At 49.2% G+C, this 24007-nt stretch overlaps 2 protein-coding genes across 3 annotated transcripts; both read left to right on the top strand.

The window, feature by feature from the left end:
- The first annotated feature begins 85 nt into the window (after positions 1 to 85).
- Positions 86 to 1864, top strand: Ubl5 (ubiquitin like 5). 2 transcript variants are annotated; one of them, XM_051155958.1, is made up of 5 exons: positions 86 to 170; positions 456 to 516; positions 664 to 747; positions 893 to 930; positions 1718 to 1864. In XM_051155958.1, the coding sequence occupies exons 2-5, from the start codon at positions 461 to 463 to the stop codon at positions 1759 to 1761; spliced, it is 222 nt and encodes a 73-aa protein (XP_051011915.1). In that variant the 5' UTR covers positions 86 to 170; positions 456 to 460; the 3' UTR covers positions 1762 to 1864. The 2 variants fall into 2 exon arrangements, with proteins under 2 accessions (XP_051011915.1, XP_051011917.1); XM_051155960.1 differs by having other exon boundaries at positions 92 to 253.
- A 9209-nt stretch (positions 1865 to 11073) lies between these two features.
- On the top strand, positions 11074 to 23582 carry Pin1 (peptidylprolyl cis/trans isomerase, NIMA-interacting 1). Its single transcript, XM_051156793.1, has 5 exons — positions 11074 to 11285; positions 13215 to 13219; positions 14186 to 14404; positions 22312 to 22422; positions 23450 to 23582. The coding sequence occupies exons 1-5, from the start codon at positions 11074 to 11076 to the stop codon at positions 23557 to 23559; spliced, it is 657 nt and encodes a 218-aa protein (XP_051012750.1). The 3' UTR covers positions 23560 to 23582.
- Positions 23583 to 24007: the final 425 nt, after the last annotated feature.

The raw sequence follows: 24007 nt of genomic DNA on the forward strand, positions 1-24007 counted from the left end.
TTAAGACTGCGCCAGAGAATCGCAAATCTTCGTTAGCCCGGAACCCGGAAGCACCTAAGGGCGGTGTTTCCGCTATATCACTTCCGCTTCCTGTTTCCTACCTTAAATCGGGCCAGGGCTCAGCGTTCGAGCTACAAGTTGTGTCGTCGGTAGGTTCGTGGAGATTAGAGGTGAGGAAGCTAAACGGAGAGGCCGCAGATCGCAGGAAGCTGCCGAGACTCGAGAGCATAGGGGTTGTGGGAGGCAAAGCGGGGTGAGTGCGGATTTGGGCCTGCAGGAGTTAAGGGGCGGAGACGAGGCTTTCTGGGGTCCCCGCTATTGAGACCGTAGACTTGTGGCTGCAGGGGTTTTGCGTCCGGTGTTCGGGGACTTAACCCAGGAAGGGACTTTGAGAGACTTGGCGACCCGAAAGTCCTAACTCTGCTGCCTTCCATCCTCTCCCTCCACCGGTGTAGCCACAATGATTGAGGTGGTTTGCAACGACCGTCTAGGAAAGAAAGTTCGCGTTAAGTGCAAGTATCCACCGAGGGGTAACTGGCAGTGGTCTCCGGGACAGAGGGTGGTGGTGGAGAATTTTAGCTAAATGATGCAGATGGGGAGGCCCAATACCGTCTTCCTCAGTCTACCTCTTCCTTTCATTTACCTTAACTCCTTCGTGCCCAGCACCGATGACACCATCGGGGACTTGAAGAAACTGATAGCGGCCCAAACTGGCACCCGTTGGAATAAGATCGTTCTTAAAAAGTGGTAAGTGCGCCCTGGTCAGGATTAGGCTAGAAGGTTAGGGTTGGGGGAGGACCTCAGGCAACCCCATGACGCCTCAGCTTATTTTCAGGACAAAAGACACCCCCCGCCCCCATCAACTTCTCTCTGAAAGTTATCTGTCTCATAGGTACACGATTTTTAAGGACCACGTGTCGCTGGGAGATTGTATCCTTTTCCTGACATTGATGAAAGAATCCACATATTTATCTCGAGTTCTGGTTCTATACTGAAACCTATAGGGAAATTAAGCAAGTGGGATGTTTAACTTAAAATGTGGCCTATTGTGACTACTGAGAAAGTGGAAACTATGGAATTATTTTGTTGGTGAGGAGGGTGATTAGTGAAATAGTTTAGCTTGGCTCAGAAGGATTTTGATGTTCAGGCTCAAATTACTTATTTCTGAGCACCACCTGGGTGTTGGACAGGAGGTGAAGTGTGACTATAGTTGACAACCAGTATTTTTTTTTTTTAATTTGTGTGAGGTTGGGGGACCTGGGTCTTTTGCCTGCAGTTATGTTTGTGCACCACATGCATGCCTGCTTCTGGCAGAGGCCAGAAGAAAGCTTCAGATTCCCTGGAACCACCATGTGAGTTCTGGGACTTAAAACCCATGTCCTCGTGAAGAGCAACCCTGAAAGGAGCTCCTTCAGCTGCTGAGCTATCTCTTCGGCCTGAGTGTGAGCATTTAAGGTGTATTATTACTCTGTGTGTGTGTGTGTGTGTGTGTGTGTGTGTGTGTGTGTGTGAGATGGGTGGGGCCCTTGGGGCTCTGACTCTGTACACTAGGCTTTGGTGGCAAACAACTTTGCCTTCTCAGTGGTTCTTAGATTAAAGTGCCTGTTCCAAAACGGCTTCCTTGGGCTAGGCTTAGGTGTTGAGCACAGGATCCAGCTGGGAGTGCAGGGAGGGTAGCATCAGCCCTCAGTGAAAGTTCCTTAATGCTGCCGTTCAGATGAAATCCATGATGGGATGAACCTGGAGCTTTATTACCAATAGAGGGAAGTCCTCTACCTGGCCCCGCCCTGCCTTGCTCTCCCACCCTCATTTACACTGGTGTAGATGTTCATTTTTAACAATTCACGTGAATAAAAACTTTGATGCTGCTTTGCTGATGTCATACTTGTCGGTTTGGTTTGGTTTGGTTTTTTTTTTTTCCGAGACAAGGTTTCTCTGTGTATCCTTTACTGTCCTGGAACTCACCCTGTAAACCAGGCTGGCCTCGAACTCACAAAGATCCGCCTGCCTCTGCCTCCTGAGGGCTGGGATTACAGGCGTGCCCTCCACTGTCCAGTGCTGCTGTCATACTTGTGTGAGAGTTGTGTCATGAGGGGAGAGCTGGTATCTGTTAGTTATGGTTCAGTGCACTGCTCCTTGAGGGGAGCTCAAGATTGACTGGAAGCTGGGCGTGGTGGTACATACCTGACATCTCAGTGCTTAGGAAGTTTTGCTTAGGAAAGTCTCATGTTGACCAGGTTAGCCTTGAACTCACTGTGTAGCACCAATGATCTTGAATTCTTTCCTCTACTTAGCAAAATTGAAAAATGCCTGAGGCCGGGCATGGTGGCAGCTCACTTGGGAGGCAGAGGCAGGTGGATCTTTGTGAGTTCCAGGACAGCCTGGTCTACAAAGAGAGTCCAGGACAGCCAAGGCTATACAGAGAGACCCTGCCTTGAAAAACCAAAAAAAGAAAAAAGAAAAGAACCACCATGCCTAATTTAGCATGGTCTTGTTTTTGTTTTAAAGAATTTGTGAGGAGCTATGGCTGCCCACAAATGTCTTATCTTCATCTCCCCCTCATTGTGTGTGGCCCAAGTTTGGAAAAGCAAAGTAAGGCTATCCTTGTTACCTACGGCCCTAGCTAAATACCAGAGGCTCAGTAATTACTGAAGATTTTTTTGTTTTGTTTTAGGGGGGAGTTAGGTAAAGTGCTTTCCCTATAAGCATGAGGACCTGGGTGTGATCCCCAGAACCCATGGAAGAGTGCTAGTTGTGTGAGTGTACACTTAATCCCAGGATTGGAAAGGCAGAGACAGGAAGATAGATCTCTGGACTTCTGTCTAGCTTAATTGGTGAGCTTTATTTAGGCCAGTGACTCCCAAAAGGAGGTTTCTACCATGACCCTCAAGGTTGTTCTCTCACCTCCACACTTAGGCACACACAGAAACAGACACGTACATGCTTGTAAATAAAGCTACTTGGGTGGTAAAGTAGGATCCTAAGTTTGAGACCAATCTAAGGAAGATTGACTTTAGGCAGCTGGGGATGTAGCTGGTTGGTAAAAGTATTAACATTGCTTTTATTGGATATTTTGTTATAGCAGTGAGAAAAGTAACACAATGGGCTACATAGTGAGGTCCTCCTACTTTTTGTTTTGTTTTTTGAGACAGGGTTTCTCTTTGTAGCCTTGCCTGTCCTGGACTGGCTTTGTAGCCCAGGCTGGCCTCGAACTCACAGCAATCCGCCTGCCTCTGCCTCCTGAGTGCTGGGATTGAAGTCCTACATTTATTTATTTATTTATTTTGGTTTTTTGAGACAGGGTTTCTCTGTGTAGCCTTGACTGTCCTGGACTCACTTTGTAGACCAGGCTGGCCTCAAACTCAACCCACTATAAGGCCGGACGTAGTGGTGTATACCTTTAATCCTAGCACTTGGGAGGCAAAGGCAGGCAGATCTCTGTGAGTTCGAGGCCAGCCTGGTCTACAAAGTGAGTTCCATGACAGCCAAAGCTATACACAGAGAAACTGTCTGAAAAAATAGAACAAAGCTCAACCAACCACTATAATGGGGTATTCCAAAGAAACAACCTGTAGAATGAATACACACACACACACAAAGGATTTATTACAGTGGCTTACAGGCTATGGTCCAGCTAGTCAGTCCAACAGTTGCTGTCTTTCAGTGGAAAGTCCAAGAATCCAATAGTTGTTCAGTCCATGAGGCTGTGGGTCTTCAGAGTATATGCTGGAGTCGCAAAGTCAGCTCTGTGTGCCAGTGAAGGAGTGAACTTGCTAGGGAGAGCGAGGACAAGCTGGCAAAGAGTAAGTGCTTCTTTTCCCAAGTCCTTTTTTTTTTTAAATTATTTATTTTCATGTGCATTTGTGGTTTTGCCTGAATGTATATCTATATGAAGGTTCCAGATCTTGGAGTTACAGACGTGGGTGGTTGCTGGGAACTGAACCTGGCTCCTCTGAAAGAACAGTCAGTGCTCTTAACTGCTGAGCCATCTCTCCGGCCCTCCCCGTGTCCTTTATATATAGACTGCCAGCAGAAGTGGTGGCCCAGACTAAAGGTGGGTCTTCCTGTTGGTGTTGTAAGTTAACATGGATGAAGAGACACTCAGCTCCATGGTAGCAGTGTCGAACAGTCTCTGAGGATTGAACCCTGAGCAGTCGTGCTGAAGCATTTTTTTTACTGATTGTTATGTAAAAGGCCTGTTTTTGGAGGCGTGGGTAGGTTTCAAGACTGTTTCTCTGTATAACCTTGGCTGTCCTGAACTCTTCTTGATCTATAGACCAGGCTGGCCTCAAACTCAGAGATCCAACTGCCTCTTCCATCCAGAGTGCTGGGATTACAGGGGAGCCTCACCTCGCCTGGCTCACAAAGCGCCTTTTAGCAGGTCAAATTCTACATACTAAAATCTCTTATTGAAGAAATCATGTTAAAAGCTCTCAGACTCCATTTTGTTAGAAAGAGCCCAACTCCATCTCAAAGACCACCAACTCTGGGAACATTCCCTGCCAGAGGGTCAATCTGACCTTATACTAAACTACACTCTGTACCCTTGTTTTCTATGATTCAATGGTGTCATAATTCATACTTTGCTATCTATATATTTCGTTACACTTTGGATGTTCCCTAAACACTGCCAGGCACACTTTCAGGGTCAGCTAGAACTTCCTGTTAGCAAAATACCTTGAGTCAGAGCTGACCATCCTGTTCCACCATCCACCTCCCCACCCCACCCCCCACCCCCATATGAGCTAATTGCAGTTTTCACCTTTAAAATATGCAATCAGGGCTGGAGAGATGGCTCAGAGGTTAAGAGCACTCACTGTCTGCTCTTCCAGAGGTCCTGAGTTCAACTTCCAGCAACCACATGGTGACTCATAGCCATCTATAATGTGATCTGATGCCCTCTTCTGGTGTGCAAAAGACAGTGTAGTCATATACATAAAATAAATAAATAAATCCTTTAAAAAATATATGCAATACAACTTCCCTCAAGGATGAGGTTCAGATCCCTAACTGGCCAACTCCCTGAGCTCAGAAAATAAAGCTTTCATTTTAAGCTTCTGTGTCTGAAGTGAGTTTACTTGGCTTTCACCCCAACATATCTGATCTAGGAGTCGGGGGAAGGAACCATTACCTAAGCAATTCTCAGCCACTGCAAAAACGTTTGATTTGCCAGGGATATCTTGTAATTGAGGCCATGTAAAGGCTCTGAAATTCCCATAGGAAGAGCAACCCCATAAGTCTCAAATCATAATCACTGCATATTTACAAAAGATTACTTCAAGGCCTAAGTGGCCAATCTCTCTGGAATAAATGCTAGGCACAATGGCTCTTTTATCTTGGTGTGCATGTTTGAGTTGATGTGTCCACGGCCTGTTTATGGAGGTCAAAGGACAATACTGGATGTCAGTTCTAGCCTTCCTCGTTTGGGACTGGGTGTCTCTGTTATTCGCCGCTTGTACTTGACCTGGTTTGAGATCCATATTAATCAAAGTTCTCTAAGGGACCAGAACTGATAGAATGAATATATTATATGAGATTTATTCAAATGGTTTACAGGATTTGGTTTGAGTAGTCTAACAATGCCATCTCCTGAAGAGAAAAGTCATAGATCTGTGGTGGTCCTGTTCACTGGATGTCTCAACAGTCCTAATCTGGTACTAGAGGCCCAGGGAAGCTTCCTGGGCTGCCAGTTTTTTGTTGGGGTCCTGAAGAAGGAGGCACTAATACCAGCAAAAGTGATTGCTTCAGGAACGGGAACTTGTCAGTAAGAGTAAGGGCAAGCACGCAAAAAAATCCCTTTTAATGTGGCTGCCACCAGAAGGTATGGCCCAGATTAGGGATGGGTTTCTGCCCTCAGATAATCCAAGCAAGAAAAATCCCTCACAGGGGTCTTCTTATTAGTTCGTTCCAGATGTGGTCAAGTTCACCACCCAGGTAAGCCATTCCAGGAGCTCTGAGGACTTCTGATGCTTACTTGTTACTCCATCCAGCTTCATGTAGATTCTTCAGACTTCACAATCCTGTGCCAAGCGCTTTACCCACTAAGCCATCTCTCTAACCCACATAGTCTTTTTAGAAAACTTGAGCCTCATGACCTACAGCCCTGGAGCCCAAGGAAAGGTGGAAGGAGAGAACCAACTACATAGAGCTTGTAACAGGGTAAAGTTTCTTCATCTTGTCTCAGATGAAGCCATCTTTGGTTTCTACTCCTGCCCTGAAAAGCGTTGTGGGTAGAAACTCAGGTCAGAATGCCCCAGCCAACTGCATCTTCTGGGCCCTTGTTAAACTGCTTGCTTGCTTGCCCCTACAACTGCCTATCAGAATGTTGTTTTTCTGTGTTCTCTGACTTTAAGAAACAAAACACCTCCTTGTAATATGCTTTTGGGGCTACTCTGTGAGAAGTGTTTCTAAGCAGTTGCCAGCCAGCTTAATACAGACTCTCAATGGAACTTTGGTCCTGGGCTTTTACCCCATAAGAGAGCTGCCCCCTGACCTCCACACATGCACCAGGCCATACAATCAGGCCAGTAATAAACATTATTTGTTTGAGGTGAGTTTTATTGTTATTTATGAGACAGATTCTCTGTATATGGCCCTGGCTAGTCTGGGACTTGTATGTAGATCTGGCTGGCACTGAACTCAGACATCCACCTGCCTCTACCTCCTGAGTTCTGAGATTAAAGGCATGAGCACCACACCCTGCATAAAATGGACTATGTTTTCTTTGTTTTTTTGGTTTGGTTCTTTCCGCGCAACCCCACCCCCAAGACAGGGTTTCTTTTGTATTCCTGGCTATTCTGGACTCCCTTTGTAAACCAGGCTGGCCTGGGAACTCAGAGATCCGCCTGCCTCTGCCTCCCAAGTGCTGGAATTAAAGGCGCCACCATGCCCAGCTTTATTTGTTTTTTTGATATGAGATTTCTCTGGGTAACAGATCTAACTGCCCTGGAACTCCTTTTGTAGACCAGGCTGGGCTTGAACTCACAGAGATCCACCTGCCTTTGCCTTCTCAGTGCTGGGATTAAAGGCGTGCACAACCTCACCTGGCTCGCCATTTTTTTCATCAGTATGGTTTGAACTCTGAATCTGGTCTATTCTCCCCCCGCCCCCTTTTTTTGAGACTGGGTCTCTCTGTGTAGGCCTGGCTGTCCTGAACTCACTATGTAGACCAAGCTAGCTGTACACTCACAGAAATCCTCATGTGTAAAATCATCAAGCTTGGTAGCAAATGCTCTTACCCACTGAGCCTGTAAGACCTGGGGGGTTAGGTCCTACTTCCCGGAGCCCAAGGAGACACTAGAGTCCAGTCTGATGCAATCAGCAAGGGATGCTTTATTGATCCGTCATGATGGGGTCCACCAAGCTCTATTGAGCTGGAGACCCTGAATAAGCAAAGCTTGGGTCTTTTATACTCTTACAAAAAGTAGAACTTAGTACAAACATGATTGGTTAATTGACCTTTAAAATGAGAGGGCAAGAGCTCAGCTTGGGACCTCACATGCTGTCAGGGGCTCCGGACAGGAACGAGGGTGTGGTTTTAGAACAGCCCTGAGGCCATCAGAAGGTACCAAGTGGCCAGGGTTGAAAAACAACTTTTCTATCTTTTCAAGCCGTCTCCTTGACCCATACTTTCTGACTTTAAGGCAGAGTCACTGAGGTGAAACAGTTCACAGCAAGTAGTAGAGCCTGACTTTAAACCCAGTCACAACTTGCTTATAATCCCCTTTCATAAACTGTATGGTGGTGGCCCAAGCCTTTAATCCCAGCACTTCAGAGGGGAACCCCTGACTCAAGGGGAAAATAAGTCAATCCTCTTTCATGAGTTCATGTTGCTGAGTGCTATATTTTTTGAAGTCAGACAAAAGTCTATTGGTAAAGTATAACTGAACATCTCCCTTGTTGGTGTCTTTGACAATCATTACTTATCCAGTGTAGAGGAAATTTAATTTAGAACATGGCTGCTCTGGCAAGAGATCACATCCAAAGATCTTCTAGATCCATGTACTCTGGCTGGGATACAAACACCTTTAATTCCAAGTGACAGAGGCATGCAGATCTGAGTTTAAGGCCAGCAAGTTTCAGGTAAAGAAAAGCTTGGGTCTAGGTGTGGTGGTACACTCCTTCAATCTCAAACAATGAAGGTAAAGTTAGTTTGTAGAAGGAAGCACCTGTGTTTGAAAGTGATGTTTAAGCCGGGCGTGGTGACGCACATCTTTAATCCCAGCACTTCAGAGGCAGAGGCAAGTTGATCTCTGTGAGTTCAAGGCCAGCCTGCTCTACAAAGCAAGTCCAAGCTACACAGAGAAAAACACCCGTTGGCTCTGTTTCTTAACAATTAGACTTTATTATACAATCCAACAATCCTACACAAGAGGGAAAAAAGGTTAAAGGGAAACAAGAGTAAACCTTCCAGTATCTGTTCCACAGGATGGATGCAGAGTTGTCTCTGGTCTGTACGCTGGTCAGGCCTGTATGCTGGTCTCTCCTGATCCACGTGTGGGCTCGTGCTCCAAACCTGCAGCCTTCTTGGTTCTTTCCACCTGCATCTCTCTCTAGCACGCAAAGGCCGGTGGTCTCCTCTCAGGATCCCTCCTCCCATGGATGATTAGAAACACAATCACCTGGCTGGAGTCTCTGGTCCGTTTCCTGAATTCCAGACCCAGGATGGTTCCTCCCAGTCTTCAACAATGACCATCTCAGTGGGGTACCGGTAGTGTTGCTGAGGGAAGCCGGGCCTAGACTGCTTTCTCCTGGCGATAATGTCAACAATCCTTCCTCAAACACCTGTCTCAAAAAACTAAACAAAGGCCTGGTAAGGTGGTGCACCGCTTTAATCCCAGCACTCAGAGGCAGAGGTAGGGGGAATGCTGTAAATTCGAGGGCCAACCTGGTCTACCAAGTGAGTCCAGTACAGCCAAGGCTACACATAGAAACCCTGTCTCAAAAAACAAAAAAACAAAAAAACAAAAAAAAAAAAGAAAGAAAGAAAGAAAAGAAAACCAAAACAAACAAGTGATGTTTAATTGTGTGGCAGAAAAAGTAACAAATCAGAGAAAGATTTGAAAGAATAGGATAGTCTCAATTCTGGAGAGGAAAGGGAAGCTACTTAAGGGGCAATGCAGGGGGTGGGGAGGAGAGGCAGTTTTGCTGGGACAGTAATAGGTTGTAAAGAGAGAACTCAGGTGAGGACCAAATGAGCCAGACAGAGAATGAGAAGGAACCAAGCGATTAGAGCAGTTTGCTGGACTACATTTGAGGTCAAGTAGAGGAATTCAGGGGCTGGGAGAGAAGTCTGAGCCAGAACAGCTGAGTTGAACCAGCCAGGCCAGGGCTCAGTAAGAACAAAAGAGGGTGAACTTATTAGGCAATAAATCTCAAAGGCTGGAAACATTCTAGGCCTAGTTTAGATTGTACAGAGCCTAGAAGCTTCCAGGACTAGGCCTGGGTTAGCAGAAGGAGGTAGTAATCCTTGGAGACAACAATTGAAACAGGCAAATAAAAGGTACTTTCACAATCCAGGACCAGCAAGATGGGTAAAGGCATTTGCCACCAAGCCCGAAAACCTTACCTTGAGCTGGGCACGGTAGAGTTTACCTTTAATTCCAGCACTTGGGAGACAGAGGCAGGCAAATCACTGTGAGTTAGAGGCCAGCCTGGTCTATAAACAAAAAACACAAACAAACAAACAAACAAAAACCCAACAACAACCTTAGTTTGACTTCCATAACCTCATGGTGGAAAGAGAGAACAGTTGTCTTCTAACTACTAAAATTTTTATTATTTTATTTTTTAGTTTTTCAAGACACGGTTCTCTGTGTAGTCTTGGCTGTCCTGGATTCGCTTTGTAGACCAGGCTGGGCCTCGAACTCACAGTGATCTGCCTGCCTCTGCCTCCTGAGCCACCATGCCCTGATGTTTGTTTTAAGTACCTGTTTTGGATTTTTTTGAGGCAGGTTTCTCAGTGTAGTCCTAGCTGTCTTGGAACTTGCTCTGAAGACTAGCCATAAAGTAACATTTAAATATTTTTATGTATATGAATGTTTGGCCTGCATGTATGTATATATGCACCACGTTCCCACCTGGTCAATTGAAAAGGTCCTCTGGAAGGGCAGGTAGTGCTTTTAACCATTGAGCCGTCTCTCTAACCCTCCACAGACCTTTTCTTTTTCTTTTTCTTTTTGGGTTTTCGAGATAGGGTTTCTCTGCGTAGCCCTGGCTGTCCTGGAACTCACTTTGTAGACCAGGCTAGTCTCGAACTCAGAGATCTGCCTGTCTCTGCCTCCTGAGTGCTGGTATTAAAGGTGTCCACCACCGAACCCCTCTCCTCCCTAGACTGTCAATCGGAGCCGTCCACCTTATCCTATTCCCTTTCCTCATCCAAGTGGCAATGCTATCACCCATCTGACTGTCACCAGCCCGGATCCCAGGAAGGAGCCAGATGCAGAAGGAATAAGTTGAAGTAGGCTCTAAAAAAGATATGGAAAATGGGTGAATAGACCAGTGAAATGGTTAGCCTTTCAAAAAACAAAAAAGACTGGTTTTGCTTTAGACATCTGAAGGAAGCAGGTGGGAAGAGAGAGAACTCATAAGCCAAATTTAGGCTCTGGGCACTTAGCCTCTTGTCACCAAGGCAACCGCATTGCTATGGCAACGACAAAGTACAGCAAAAGTACTAAGTACCTTAGTCCCAGCTAGCCGCTTCCGCGTGGAGGCTGGCCAACATCCAAGAACGACTCAAGAAGGCTGGATTGGCTGTAGCAGGAGCCAATCAAATAAGCTCTATTCTGTGGGCTTAGCGCACCGAGAAGGTTAGACCCTTTGACGCTTAAAGAGAGCCCCAACCCCGGTTGGAGCGTCCAATAGACGTCATTTCCAGACGAGCCAATCAGCAGTGGTGGTGGGAAGGCTTTAATGGGTGGGGGCGGTCCGGGGAACCCGGTGAGTCCAATAAAAAGCCAGAGCGCTAGCGGCGCCGCGTGACCGTCCAATTGGCGTCTCTACTGGGCGAGCCCATCTACAGTGGCGCGGGGTCAGAGCCGCGGAGGCGGAGCAGACGCTGCGGCAGGAGGGAAGATGGCGGACGAGGAGAAGCTTCCTCCCGGCTGGGAGAAACGTATGAGTCGCAGCTCAGGTACTTCTCAGGAGTCAGCCAGGGGCCCGGGCGGAGCTTGGCGGAAGTTGGGCTCGAGCTCAGAGGGACAAGCCGGGCGCATCACCGCGCTGCCTCAGGCGCGGAGGTCTGGGCTCCTCCGCGGCGTAACGGGCCGGGAGAGCCAGAAACTGAAGTAGGAGGTGGGGCAGGCACGGGCGCCTCCGCCCTCGTTCGCCCCAGGGCCTGGACTCCCCGTGATGAGGAGGCTGCACTTCGGGGCTCCCTTGGGAGAGAGAGATCCCAACCCAGTGCAGAGGGCGTGGACCGCCCTCATCTAGGTTCTAGGGCAGCATCCGCGACACGTGCCCGGTCACCCCCATCGCGGAATCCTGCGACAGTGATGGCTCACAACCAGGCCAGTTCATCTCTGGGCCAAGCATGGTGCCAAGCGCTTTGAAAGAATTCAAGTCTCTTCACAAGTCCCTTCGCGCTCGCGCTTTCTCTCTCTCTCTCTCTCTCTCTCTCTCTCTCTCTCTCTCTCTCTCTCTCTCTCTCTCTCTCTTCCTCCCTCTCTCTCCCTCCCTCCCCCACTCTTCTCTCCCTCCCCCCTTCCCCCTTTTTCTTTGGTCCATGCTCTCCCACTCTTCCTCCACTCTCTCTCTGCCATTAGCATCCTTCAAGGGAAGAATTGCTCTCATTTTCAAGTGGGGGAAACTGAGGCCTGTACAGGAGAAGAACTCATCTAATGATTCAGTTCAGGCACCGGGAGTGCCCTGGAATGCTGAGTCCCCTTCCCAGTGTCAGCGGTAACGCCCAGATTAGCATACGGGCATCTTGGGTAGAGCAAGGTCGATGCAGCCTACTGAATTCATTCATAATTCTTAGTTATTAAGCATTCCGGTGCTGGACACTATCTGAATTAACCTGGCTAGGTTTAATGTCTTTATTCACCCCCAGCCCTTTTTGTTTTGTTTTGGGGTTTGTTTGTTTGTTTGTTTTCCGAGGCAGGGTTTCTCTGTGTAGCCTTGGCTGTCCTGGTAGACAGACCGGCCTTGAACTCACAGCGATCCACCTGCCTCTCCGTCCCGAGTGCTGGGATTAAAGGTGTGCACCACCACGCCTAGCCACTTTTAAAGCAAAGATGGAGGTGGGAAGGTGCTAGACAGAACTGGTTGCTCATTCATTTTTTGTTTGTTTTGTTTTGTTTTTCGAGACAGGGTCTCTTTGCGCTAGTCTTGGCAGCCCTGGACTTGCTTTGTAGACCAGGCTGGCCTCGAACTCAACAGCAATCCGTCTGCCTCTGCATCCCGAGTGCAGGGATTAAAGACGTGCACCACCACACCCGGTGCTCATTAATTCTTGATCCTCCTGCCTCAGCTCCCCACCCCCACCCCCACCCCACCCCAGTGCTGGGATTACAGGCATGAATCACTTTGCTCAACTTGTTTATTGAGATAGTCTTTATTAATAATAGTAGTAGTGTATATTTAGCGCATATGCATGTGGAGATCAGATAGCAACTTACAGGAGTTGTTTCCTTCAAGCATGGGTAGATAGATCTTCAGGCTTGGTTGTAAGCACTTTTACTTACTAGGTCATTTTCTTTTTTCCTTTTTAAGATTTGTCTTTATGGCCATGTGTGGTGGTGCATGCCTTTAATCCCTTAAATCCTAGTACTCAGGAGGCAGAGGCAGGACAGCCAGGGCTATTACACAGAAAAACCAGGTCTTGGAAACCCCCCCCCAAAAAAAGAAAGAAAGAAAGAAATTGGTCTTTGTGCACTCAGGGAGGCAGAGGCAGGCAGATTGCTGTGAGTCTGAGGCCAGCCTAGTCTACAAAGCAAGTCCAGAACAGCCAAGGCTACACAGAGAAACCCTGTTTCAAGAAAAAAAAAAAAATGTGTGTTTGACAGCTCAGGTAGTCTTGAACTTGCTGCTTATCTTAGGATGACCATCACCTCTAAGTGCTGGGATTGTAATCACAGAGTAACTGAGATAAAGTCTTGCTGTGTAGCCCAAGCTGGCCTCCAACTTAGGGTCCCAGCCTCGCAGGCACTGGGACTACAGTCACGTGATACCATGCCTAACTCTCACGCCCTTGTTCTCTTGCCCCACTTTTGCAGGCAAAGTAGCTGAGGGTGGGAAGATGGCCCGGTGGAGGTTTTAGTTGGATTTATCCCTAGAGTCCTTGCTCCCCTGCAGGCTGCTCCATTCCTGGCCTGGAGTTTTGACCTCTAGTGTAAAGAAGCTTCTAGCTGCGTGTGGTGCCACATAGCTGTGGTTCCAGCACTTAGGCAGAAAGCAGAAAGGTCTATCACAGCTGTCCTGGGTGTGTTACATAGATGATGTTGTTGTTTGAGACAGGGTTTCTCTGTTGTGTCTGTGTATTCTTGGCTGTCCTAGAATCGCTTTGTAGACCAGGGTGTCTCGAACTCACAGCGATCTGCCTGCCTCTGCCTCCCAAGTGCTGGCCACCACACCCGGCCATAGACTTTTTAAAATTTATGGGCATTATGCTCACATGTATAATACCATGTGTTTGCGGTGCCTACAGAGAAGCCTGAAGAGGGTGGTAGGTGCCCTTGGGCTAGAATTACAGTTATGAGCCTTCATATGGGTGCTGGAAACTGAACCCCATTCCGCTAGAAGAGCAGCCCCATGCTGTTTGTGTGTGTGTTTTTGAAATTGGCTCCCATATAGCCAAGGCTGCTCTCAGACTCTAGAGCTGAGGATGTTCTTGAACATCTGGTCTTACTTATTTTACAGGGTGGCCTATGCCTAGGTGCACATGTGGAGGTCAGAGGACATCTTGGGGTGGGTAGGTTCCTTCCTTCCTGGGGGCTTCGACTCCGGGAAGTTCCTTTACCTGCCAAGCCATCTGGAAGACCTGGAAGCTGTTTTAGCTGATTTACTGGTGTCTGTCTGGCTCCACCTAGAGCCTTAGTACGGTCCTGTCTGGGACAGGTCCTGATGGGGACAGCATCCTCCCAAGCCAGTCCTCATCATGGCTCTTGGGGTGGACTCCTCCTCAGCCCAGCCCCAGCCGAGCTAGGTGCTGTTCTCCCACAGCTGAGCTAGGTGCTGTTCTCCACAGGCCGGGTGTACTACTTCAACCATATCACTAATGCCAGCCAGTGGGAGCGGCCCAGCGGCGGCGGCAGTGTGGGAGGCAGTGCCAAGAATGGCCAGGGTGAGCCAGCCAGGGTGCGCTGCTCACATCTGCTGGTGAAGCACAGCCAGTCTCGGAGACCCTCATCCTGGCGACAGGAAAAGATCACCAGGAGCAAAGAGGAGGCCCTGGAGCTGATCAATGGTGAGTGGGGGAAGGGAGGGGGCGAGCAGGGGCTTGTTGGTGGTCTTCTCTCATGTAGGCAGAAGGGCTGTCTCCGTTTCTTTCTTTCTTTTTTTATTTTATTTATTTATTTATTTTTATTTATTTATTTATCTATTTATTTATTTATTTATTTTTTGGTTGTTTTGAGATAGGGTTTCTCTGTGTAGCTAGCCTTGGCTGTCCTGGACTCGCTTTGTAGACCAGGCTGGCTTCGAACTCATAGTGATCCACCTGCCTCCCGAGTGCTGGGATTAAAGGCGTGCACCATCACACCAGGCATGTCTTTTTCATTTTTTAAAAAATTAATTATTTATACAGCGTTCTGCCTGCATGTACACCAGAAGGGGACACCAGATCTCATTATAGATGGTTGTGAGCCACCATGTGGTTGCTGGGAAGTGAACTCAGGACCTTTGGAAGAGCAGCCAGTGCTCTTAACCTCTGAGCCATCTCGCCAGCCCCTCGGTTTCTTTCTTTTCTTTCTTTTGTTTTGTATTTCTAGATGGGGCTTCTCTCTGTAGCCTTGGCTGCCCTGGACTCACTTTGTAGACCAGGCTGGCCTCAAACTCACAGAAATCCACCTGTCTCAGTCTCCCTGGGTGCTGGAACGAAAGGCTTGCGCCACCATGCTCTACTTATCTTAGTTTCTCTTCCCCTTCCTGTGACAAAATCCCCTGATAAGAGCCAGCAAGAGCATTTATCAGGAAAAAACACTAACCCTGAGGACCTGAGCTGCATTCCAGGGATTCATGTGGTGGAAGGAGAGAGCCCATTCCTGGGAGTTGTTCTGTCACCTCCACAGCCCACCATGGCACATGTGCTTCCCTGCCCTAGTAAACAAGTCAAGTTCTTAATTTTTATTTTATTTTATTTTTTAATGATAAGCAACTTAAGGGAGAAAGGTTTGTTGGGGCTCACAGCACAGTTCACCACAGTGGCAGGGAGCAGGTCATATCATAGTGTTATGAGGGACAGAGAACAAGGTGCCGGTGCGAGTGCTCAGCCTGTCCTTATTTTTTAGATTGGGATCCCCTACCCAGGGCTGGTCCTGCCAACAAGTAAAATGGATCATCTCACATCAGTTACCACGATCAAGATAATTCCCACAGGGTTCCCAGCCGCCCATCTTCAGGTTATTTGAGAGTCTTTGAAGTTGACAATAAGTACTACCCATCGAGGGGCCTTGTCGAAGCCCCACCAGCCCCTCCACCCAGGGGCCTTGTCGAAGCCCCACCAGCCCCTCCACCCAGTCAGTTGTAGAGAAGTACTGCACTGTTCTGAGGATGTAGACCAGGTGGTACCATGCTCGTCCTACTTACTGGGAGCCCTGGCTTCCGTCCCAGTACCCTGTGAACCCAGCATGATCATGCAACTCTGCAGTATCAGCGTAGAGATAGAGACAGAAGGATCAGAAATTCAAGCTGGGTCTAGGAAGATGCCTCAGTGGACAGAGACACTTGCCCACTAAAGCTAAGGTCCTGCATTCACTTCCTGGGACCCACACAGTGAAGGAGAGAACCAACTCCTGACCTCAGGGAAAACACTATGGCACATGTGCATAAGTAAATGCTCTTTTCCTAAGTCCTAGGTCCAACATACTGAGTTCCAGACCGCTTGAAGACCTTACCTGAAAAAGAAAAGGAAGGGCCTGGTACTAGGATGCGCTCAGTCATGGGGCCCCTCATTCTTTGTTTTCTGCTTCTCACTTGGAGTGGCCAGGTCTAGAAAAACAGCCGGTTAGATAGCAGCAGCGGCTGGTGAGCTCTGTGATCCTGGGAGACTCAGAGCCTCATTCAAGACTCAGTTTTCTCTTCTGTAACGTGGGCGTTAATATATACCTGCCCGCAGGGCTGTTGTAGTGGTGCAGCTGCAATGGAGGCAGCCTGAGTGATGCTGTCATCAAGGAGGGGCCTGGGAATCCGTAGGTGAGTCTGGAAATAGAACAGGGACTGGCAGGCACAGAGCAGGCACTGGAGAGTGATGAGTCGGGTGTTGGTTTGTTTATTTTCCCCAGACAGGTTTTCACTATGTAGCCATAGCTGTCCTGTAATTCAGTCTGTAGACCAGGCTGGCCTCAAACTCACAGAGATCCGCCTGCCTCGGTTTCCCTGAGTGCTGAGTTTAAAGGTGAGCACCACCATGCCCAGCTGATGTTGGTTGTGAATTTTTTTTTTTTTTTTTTTTTTTGGTGTTTTGTTTTTTTGTTTTGTTGTTGTTGTGTTTTTCTGAGTCAGAGTTTTTCACTGTATCCTTGGCTGTCCTGGACTTACTTTGTAGACCAGGCTGGGCTCAAACTCACAGAGATCCGCCTGCCTCTGCCTCCCCGAGTACTGGGATTAAAGACATGCATTCTACCTACCTATTTTTGGTAAATATGCATATGGGTGTTTTGCCCACATGTATGTATGTGTACCATGTGTGCCCCTGGTGTTGGAGGAGGCTAGAAGAAGGCGTTGGAGTTGGAGTTAAAGCAGCCAGTGCTCTTAACCTCTAATCCATCTTTTCAGCCTGTGTGGACTCTCACTGTGCTTAGTCCTGGGGACTGAACTCAGATCATCAGGCTTGGCAGTAAATGCAGTCACCTGCTAAGCCTTCTTGCTGACCCTTTGTGTGATTCATTTGTTAAGGGGTGTGTGTGTGTGTGTGTATGTGTGTGCACGTGCGCTCACACCTGCATGTACATAATCACCCCATGGAAGCCAAAAAAGGGCATCAAATCCCCTGGAACTAGAGTAACAGGCAGTTGTGAGCTGCCATACCTATGCTGTGAACCAAACCTGGATCGATCCTCAGGAAGAGCCAACCACTGCTCTTAAGTGCTGACCCATCTCTTCAATCTCTTGTTTGGTTTTATTTAGACACTGGCTCACCTTGAGCGGAGAACTTGTTGCAGGGGACGTCACCTCAATCAGGTGACAGTGTTTGGGGCAATATGTGCCCCAGCTGGTAGCCTTGGCCTGAGGGTGCCAACAGACTGCCTGCTTTGGAAGCAGTGCCTCTGCACCCCGATCAGCATCTTCCAGCACTGACTGCTCTGCAGCTGCTGGGCAGAGGAAACCTGAGGCCTGGCTGGTGTCACTGCCATGTTCTTGTCTGAGGCAGCCGAGCTGTTGGCAGACCCTAGCTCCCTGGTCGCTCTGTCTCTACTCATCCAGGCTTCAAGGGCCAGCCATCTCTGGCTGAGTGATGACTGTCTAGCCTGGTAGCCTATGCCTGGTTCCCTGGGCCCCTCCTGATGGGTCTTAGGTCTTCTAGGGTGGCATGCCTCTTCCCCAACCAGACCCTTCCCCTACAGGCCATCGGTGATCTGGGAGAGCCATTGAGTCTGTAGAATAGGCAGGGGGATTATTTAAGCATTTTTTAGGGTGAGGAACCACCCTTTTGGTTCATTCTGTCCCTTAGTCTGCCGTACCAGAATGCCACAAGCTTGGTAGCTTAGGTGACAGAAGTTTCTTTTTTCACAGTTGTAGAAAAATGTATGCCTCATGCTTTCCTCTAGGGTCTCCCTGACCAGCCACCACCAGACCTGTACCTTTCTCACCTTCCCCATCAGGTTCCTGGTGAGACTGCTTTTCTGGACTTGCAGAGAGCTGCTTCTGTTGTGTCCTTTGGTGATCTTAGCTATCTTTTGGGTTGGTTGGTTGGGTTTGGGGGGTGGGGCAGAGAGTTGTTTGTTATTTATTTGTTTGAGATAGGGTCTCAACATTATAGCTGAGGCCGACTTGAGCCTCACTCTTCAGCCTGACTGGCTCCAGATTGATAGTGCTGCTGTGTTTCAGCTTCCTGAGTACTGAGAGGAGAGGCACTACTGTCCAGCACACTGTAACTTATGTCCAGTGAGCACCCCAGCCTGTCCCTGCTTGTGTATGTTTGGTTATTTTTAGTGCCTCATGCAAGTGGCCTCATCGACTTTGGTCTCTCTGTGCCTGATCGGTTCACTTAGCATCATGGCTCTCTCTCGCCTCTATCACTGTAAATCATCCCTAATGATAGGTTCACTAACTAATGGAATGAGCTAATTCAAGACAAGTTAAAATAAATAAATGTAGGTTTATTGGGAGGGTTCACTGATCCCAAAGAATGAGGACAGATAAGTCACCATGCATGGAGAGATAGAAAAGTGCATTGCAGAGAGGGCAGGGGGGATGGAAGGAAAGAGAGGAGAGAGAGAAGAGAGAGGGGAATCAAAGTGTCTGGTGAATGGGGCTGGTTGGGTTTTTTGGTTTGGGTTCGTTGGTTGGTTAGATTTTTGAGACAGGGTTTTTCTTTGTAGCTCTGGCTGTTCTAGAACTTGCTCTGTAGACCAGGCTGGCCTTGACCTCAGAGATCCACCTGCCTCTGCCTCCCAGTGCTAGGATTAAATGCGTGCTGTGCCACTTGGCTATCATTATTCTCACTACCTCCCTTTAAAGATAGCTTATGCAGCCCAGGCTGGCCTTAAACTCCCTGTGTAGCCAAGGATGACCTTGAACTTCCAACTTGTCCACCTCTGGCTGCTAAGTACTGGGATTATAGGTTGGCACCATTATCCCTGGTTTAGAGCTTGAGCCTGGGGCATGGTACAGGAAGGAGAGCACTCTACCACCTGAGCTAAAGCCTTAGCCTGGCTGTGGCTCTTCTTATAAGGAGCAGGGTGTGGTGGCGCACGCCTTTAATCCCAGCACTGGGAGGCAGAGGCAGGTGGAAATGTATGAGTTCAAGACCAGCCTGGTCTACAAAGTGTGTCCAGGACAGCTAGAGCTGTTACATATAGAACCCCTGTTGGTTTCATGTGTTCTGCCATGGGCATCCTGAGGATGCAGCTCAAATAGTCAGGGATGCACACACACCTTTACTCCCTGAACCATCTCCCGGCCTTCCAACTGCCCTAAGTCATAGGCCAGTCACTTTGTGCTGCTCCCAGAATCAGAATCATTCTCTGTCACCAAGGCAATTGCATACTCATAAAGCTGGGAAACCACAGAGCAAGATCAGAACTCAGCAGCTGGAGTCCAGTGTTGGGCCTGCTAGTCTCCTGAACCTCAGGGTCTGCTGAACCCACACGGCCGAGGAGGTGGACATTCGCCTGTTAGGCTTGCTGTCTAGGGGGCTCCTGAACACCCATTTTTCTTAGTCACTGTTCTGTTGCTATGAAGAGAGACACCATGATCAAGGCAACTCTCATAAAAGAAGCATTTAATTGGGGCTTGCTTACCGTTTCAGAGCCTAGTCCTTTGTCCTCATAGCAGGGGCATGGCAGCACAAATGGCACTGGAGAAGTAGCCGAGAGCTTTACATCCTGATCTCCTGGGCTACACCTACTAATCCTTTTAAAACAGTTCCACTCCTTGGTGACTACACATTCAAATATGAGCCTGTGAGCAGTCTGGGAGCCTTGGACAGGCTGCTGCAAGAGGCAGAGTTCTCCCCAGAGCCCTGGCTAGGGTGCTGTTGGCTAAGCAGGCGGGTACCCTCAGGAGTTGTTTCCTCCTAACCTCCCAGTGAGGCTGGACTCTGTCCTGGAGGATACCTAGAAAGTCTGGCCTCAGCTCTGAGTACAGAGGCCTAGATGACAAAAGACAATGAGGGCAGTAGCTCTGTCTGAAGAGCAGTGGTGGGTCCCCAGCTCCTTCCTCATGGCTAGTTTCTGCTTTGTTTATTTATGAATTCCTCGACCACCAGGAACTCATCTCTTGTGTACAGGTCTACATGCAGGGGTGGGGAGCAGTGGTAAACAAGGGCACCTGGCTACACCTCTTTTTTGGGACATGATCTGTGTAACCCAGACTGCTTAAGTGTCCTGAGTGCTAGGATTATAGGCATGTACCACCCAGCCCAGAGCTTTCATTAAACAGCTATAGCTTGACAATGTGAAATAAGCCTCTGGCTATGCCATCTGTAGATCCCTGTGGCCGTAGCTGCATCTAAGTGTCACTGCCTCAGGGATAGGGGTGGACAGGATTCTTGGATAGATCCTTTAATCCTTGTAGAACACAGGGAATCCAGTTTGTAAAGGTAGGGATGGGAACACAGCCAGACATCCAGGGAGAGAAAGACAGGAAGTTGGCTAGGTCAGAGTTACTGATGTGATTTATTCTCTACAAGGGGACTCTTAACACCAGAGGTGGTTTCCAGACAGAAGGCTGTACAGGTCAAACCACATGGCCCTGTGTACCTCTGACAGACTCTAGGCAGTGCTTGGTGGTGTCAGTTCTGATCAAGGCAGTGGGGATCAGAGGGGAGTTAGGGAGGCCCTGATAGACAGGCATGCCCTGGCAATATAAAACTAAACACCAAGGTAACTAACTGCCATGCGATATGTTCAGATAGAAGTGACTCCTGGACTGTCAGTAGTACTGCCTGCCCTATATGTCGGGCTTTGGGACCCTACAGGAACCTGAGGCCCAGAGCCCTTAGGAAGTGGCTGGCTTCCTGAGCAGCCTCAAGGCACTGGTTATAGCAGCTAGTGATGTCACTTGTCATACAGGCACCAGTTGGAACCTTCAGTGATGCTCACCCTGGGTAGCTCACAGGTGGTCAGAAGCCTCTCAAAGGTCAGGCAGGAAGGATAGGTGAAGTCCGACTGTAGCTGTGTCAGGCCACCCTCACATCTGCAGAGGTAACTGGAGCCTAATGCAAAGACCAATACTCCAGAAGCTGAAGCAGGAAGGTTGAGAGTTTAAGGATAGCCTGGGCTGTATGGGACGATGTGTCTCAGAAATAAAAGGACAGGGTCCCCTGGGAGCGGCTGCCAGGGTGGCAGCCCTGGAAGTCTGTGTGTGCAATGGCTGCAGGTTAATCAGGACTTGGGGATGAGATGGGCTATCCTGGATCTGTCGCAGGTTATCTTGCCCCCCTCATGCGCTGCCTAGACTCAGGTGCCTGACTCCACCTAGCACACATCTGCCTGTGTGCATAACACAGTCTCATGTGCATTTACATGCGTGTGCACTGTGCTCCTGAAATGTAAGTTATACAGACATGGTACTGTGGTTGCACTCCCCCTGGGCCTGTGTCCTTTAAATTTTTGTTGTTGTTTATTTGATTTTTGTTTTGGTGGAGGTTTGGTGGCTTGGCAAGTGTGTCTGAAGATCAGAAGGCAACTTGCAGGAGCCGATTCTTTCCTCCCACTGTTGTAGGTCCTGGGGGTGGAACTCAAGACAGTCAGGCTTGGTGACTAGTGACTTGTTATTTTGAGACTTTGCTTTAGTTACCACCTTCCCAGTAGCCCTGCTTCCTTGCCCTGCAAGAGAGTCACAGCCCAGTGGAGCCACTTTAGTGTCTCCTGGGTTCTGCCAATACACTGTGGCACCTGTTGTGTAGCTTGTCTGTGAGACCATTGTGTGAGCGCTCACACATGGCCCTCAGGGACTTTTCAGCATGTCCTAGTGAGTGCTGTGCCTCCCATGTTGCACAGGTGGGGACTCCTGATACCCACACTGAAGATGTTACCAGCTCCTGTGCATAGCTGGCTTGCATGCTAGCCACCTGCCAGCCTCCAGAGCCTTGAGACTGCCCCAGGAATAGGGGTGGGCAGTCATCTGCTGTGAGGTTCCAACTCTGTGTCCAGGGCTAGAAAAGAGGTCACTGTGTGTGTGTGTGTGGGGGGGGGTGCTTACGTTTTTGCTAGCCTGGCTATTCGGGTCATAACCAGGGCCACAGGTGCATGGGGATGGGTGACAGGTTTGCACCGTGGGGCATGCATGTGGGAGGACTATCTTCATGGGTGCACATGATAAGGGTGTGGCTGCTGGGGCATGAAGGGGTGGGAGGTGGTGTGGCTGTGTGGCAGCATGACCTGTAGGGTGCAAGGTGCACGAGTGAAACAGGCTCCTGGGAGTGGCCTGTTCTTGCACCCCATCTAGCTCTGGTCTCTAACATGGGCCTCTCCCCTTGTATCCTTGCAGGCTACATCCAGAAGATTAAATCTGGAGAGGAAGACTTTGAATCTCTGGCCTCACAGTTCAGTGATTGCAGCTCTGCCAAAGCCAGGGGAGACCTGGGTGCCTTCAGCAGAGGTGGGCAGGACAACACCACTACACCCAGCCCCTTCCTTCCCTGTAGTGTTAGGAGTGGTAGGTCCCAAAAAGGGAGGGAAGCCCTGCTCTGGAAGGATGGCTGTCCTGCACAGGCCCTCCTGGTCCACCAGGTGGCAGCATAGCCCTCCTCAGGCTTCCTGGCCTATGGGCTTTTTGTTTGTTTGTACTGCAGAAGAGATGTAAAACCTCCCTGGTGTGTTTCTGCCCAGGATCATTGTTCCCCTCACAGGTCCATCAAGGTGACTCTGTTCTGCCATTGACATTTTCTGGTAGAGCTATAGGATGGGATCCCTAAGAACTCCAGGGCCTGCCCCCCAGAATCCTATTCTCCCCCTTTGGCAGAATTTTCAGCATGTCCTGGTGAGTGCTATGCCCCCTGTGTTGCACAGGTGGGGACTCCTGATGCCCACACTAAAGATGTCACCAGCTCCTGTGCAGGGTTGGGCTGCATGCTAGCCTCCTGCCTGCCTCCAGAGCCTTTAGGCTGCCTGAGGAATAGGGGTGGGCAGTCATCTGCTGTGAGGTGAAAATGGACAGGGGAGGCAAGGTCAGGTCCAGAGAGGCAGACCTGTCTGCCAAGGACAGAGGAAATCAGATCCTTCCCTCCTCCCACCTCCCTTATCTTCTTCCTCCTTTCTCCTCTTCTTTATCTCCTTGGCATGGGCTGGAAGTGTGAGCACCTGCCTAGGAGAGGGAGCTATCAAGCCTCTGCTGTCAGCCCAGGCTGCCTACCTGCAGGACAGATGATGTTCAGCTGGGAACTGGGAGAGTTCATCATGTGGTGTGTCTAAATGCATAGCCCAGCTCTGCCTGCCATCCTTCATGCTGTCCTTGGGCTTCCCAGAGCCTCCTTAATGGGCCTTTGGCCCTCAGCTGGGCCACAGCTCAGCACTGCACAGTGACAGGGCCATAAACCCTGTGATGAATATGCTTGAGATTGGTGTAGGCAGGAGCCCCATCTGCTGTGCAGCTCGCACCTGACCCCACCGCCTCTGCTGTTTCACAGGTCAGATGCAGAAACCGTTTGAAGATGCATCGTTTGCTCTACGGACAGGGGAGATGAGTGGCCCAGTGTTCACGGATTCAGGCATCCATATCATCCTGCGCACAGAATGAGAGCAGGCACCTGGCCAGCCTGCTTGGGCTGCCAAGCAGCCCGTGGATGCCCCTTCCTGCTACTGTCACACAGTATTTATTGTTCCTATATGACTGGGAGGAGGCCTCTGAGATGGGGACTCTGAGCATCCTGCTCCCTGTTTGCCCCCAGTTGGGGCTGTCCTAGCCAAGCACCTTCTGGAGGAATTGACTTCAGAAGGGCAGTGGGGGTGGGGAGGCCCCCAGGCACAGGGGATCAGAGGTGACCTGATCCCCCAGGTCCCAGAGGCAGGCAGGAGGGCCTTGTTTCTTGTTAGTTATATGCTCCGTTCCTCTGTTCAGTTGCAAAAAGCAGATGCTCCACGCCTGGTGATGCAGCAACTCAGCCTCAGGGTGCAATGCAGTACCCCATGCACCTTCCATTAAATCTGGAACCACTGGTTGGTGGTCCTGTATCTCATTACCTCCC

This window comes from Acomys russatus, chromosome 14 (assembly GCF_903995435.1).
Source record: "Acomys russatus chromosome 14, mAcoRus1.1, whole genome shotgun sequence".
NCBI lineage: Eukaryota > Metazoa > Chordata > Mammalia > Rodentia > Muridae > Acomys > Acomys russatus.

Excerpts from the sequence above, each read along its gene's own strand:
- Ubl5 (XM_051155958.1), top strand. The coding sequence starts at position 461 with ATGATTGAGGTGGTTTGCAACGACCGTCTAGGAAAGAAAGTTCGCGTT. Across the intron at positions 517-663 it reads AAAGTTCGCGTTAAGTGCAA|CACCGATGACACCATCGGGG; the intron begins GTATCCACCGAG and ends CTTCGTGCCCAG. Across the intron at positions 748-892 it reads AAGATCGTTCTTAAAAAGTG|GTACACGATTTTTAAGGACC; the intron begins GTAAGTGCGCCC and ends TCTGTCTCATAG.
- Pin1 (XM_051156793.1), top strand. The coding sequence starts at position 11,074 with ATGGCGGACGAGGAGAAGCTTCCTCCCGGCTGGGAGAAACGTATGAGT. Across the intron at positions 14,405-22,311 it reads GGCCCTGGAGCTGATCAATG|GCTACATCCAGAAGATTAAA; the intron begins GTGAGTGGGGGA and ends GTATCCTTGCAG. Across the intron at positions 22,423-23,449 it reads CCTGGGTGCCTTCAGCAGAG|GTCAGATGCAGAAACCGTTT; the intron begins GTGGGCAGGACA and ends GCTGTTTCACAG.